Genomic DNA, 315 nt, shown 5'->3' on the forward strand with positions numbered 1-315 from the left:
TGTTTGTGTGTATGTGGGAGGGAGATAGAGAAAGTGAGAGAATGTATGTTTAATTAATAAAGTGATTGTGTTTGACGCTTTGTTATAACAATGTTATTTTCTTCTATAGGTACAAGCTGGTGTTCATGACGCTGGTGCTGCACGGTGTGGGCACCCTTATGCCATGGAATATGTTCATCACAGCCGACAAGGTTAGTACTCCAGCCGCCCATCCTCATTGTTGCCAAATGCATCCCGCTGACTCAGTTTTAAGTGATGGATGAGAGGAAGGCATTGTTGTGTGGTTGTGTGGGTATGGATATATACAAGTGTGTG

General features: G+C 43.2%; 1 protein-coding gene across 1 annotated transcript in view; it reads left to right on the top strand.

Moving 5' to 3' along the window:
* LOC119593976 (equilibrative nucleoside transporter 1-like) overlaps nt 1–315 on the top strand; it is a 248,852-nt gene that overhangs the window by 236,757 nt on the left and 11,780 nt on the right. Inside the window, exon 4 of the mRNA XM_037942997.1 lies at nt 110–191. Within this exon, the coding sequence (XP_037798925.1) occupies nt 110–191 (82 nt within the window). The remainder of the gene's footprint in view (nt 1–109; nt 192–315) is intronic.

The sequence above is a fragment of the Penaeus monodon genome, chromosome 33 (genome assembly GCF_015228065.2).
Source record: "Penaeus monodon isolate SGIC_2016 chromosome 33, NSTDA_Pmon_1, whole genome shotgun sequence".
Taxonomy (NCBI): Eukaryota; Metazoa; Arthropoda; class Malacostraca; order Decapoda; family Penaeidae; genus Penaeus; species Penaeus monodon.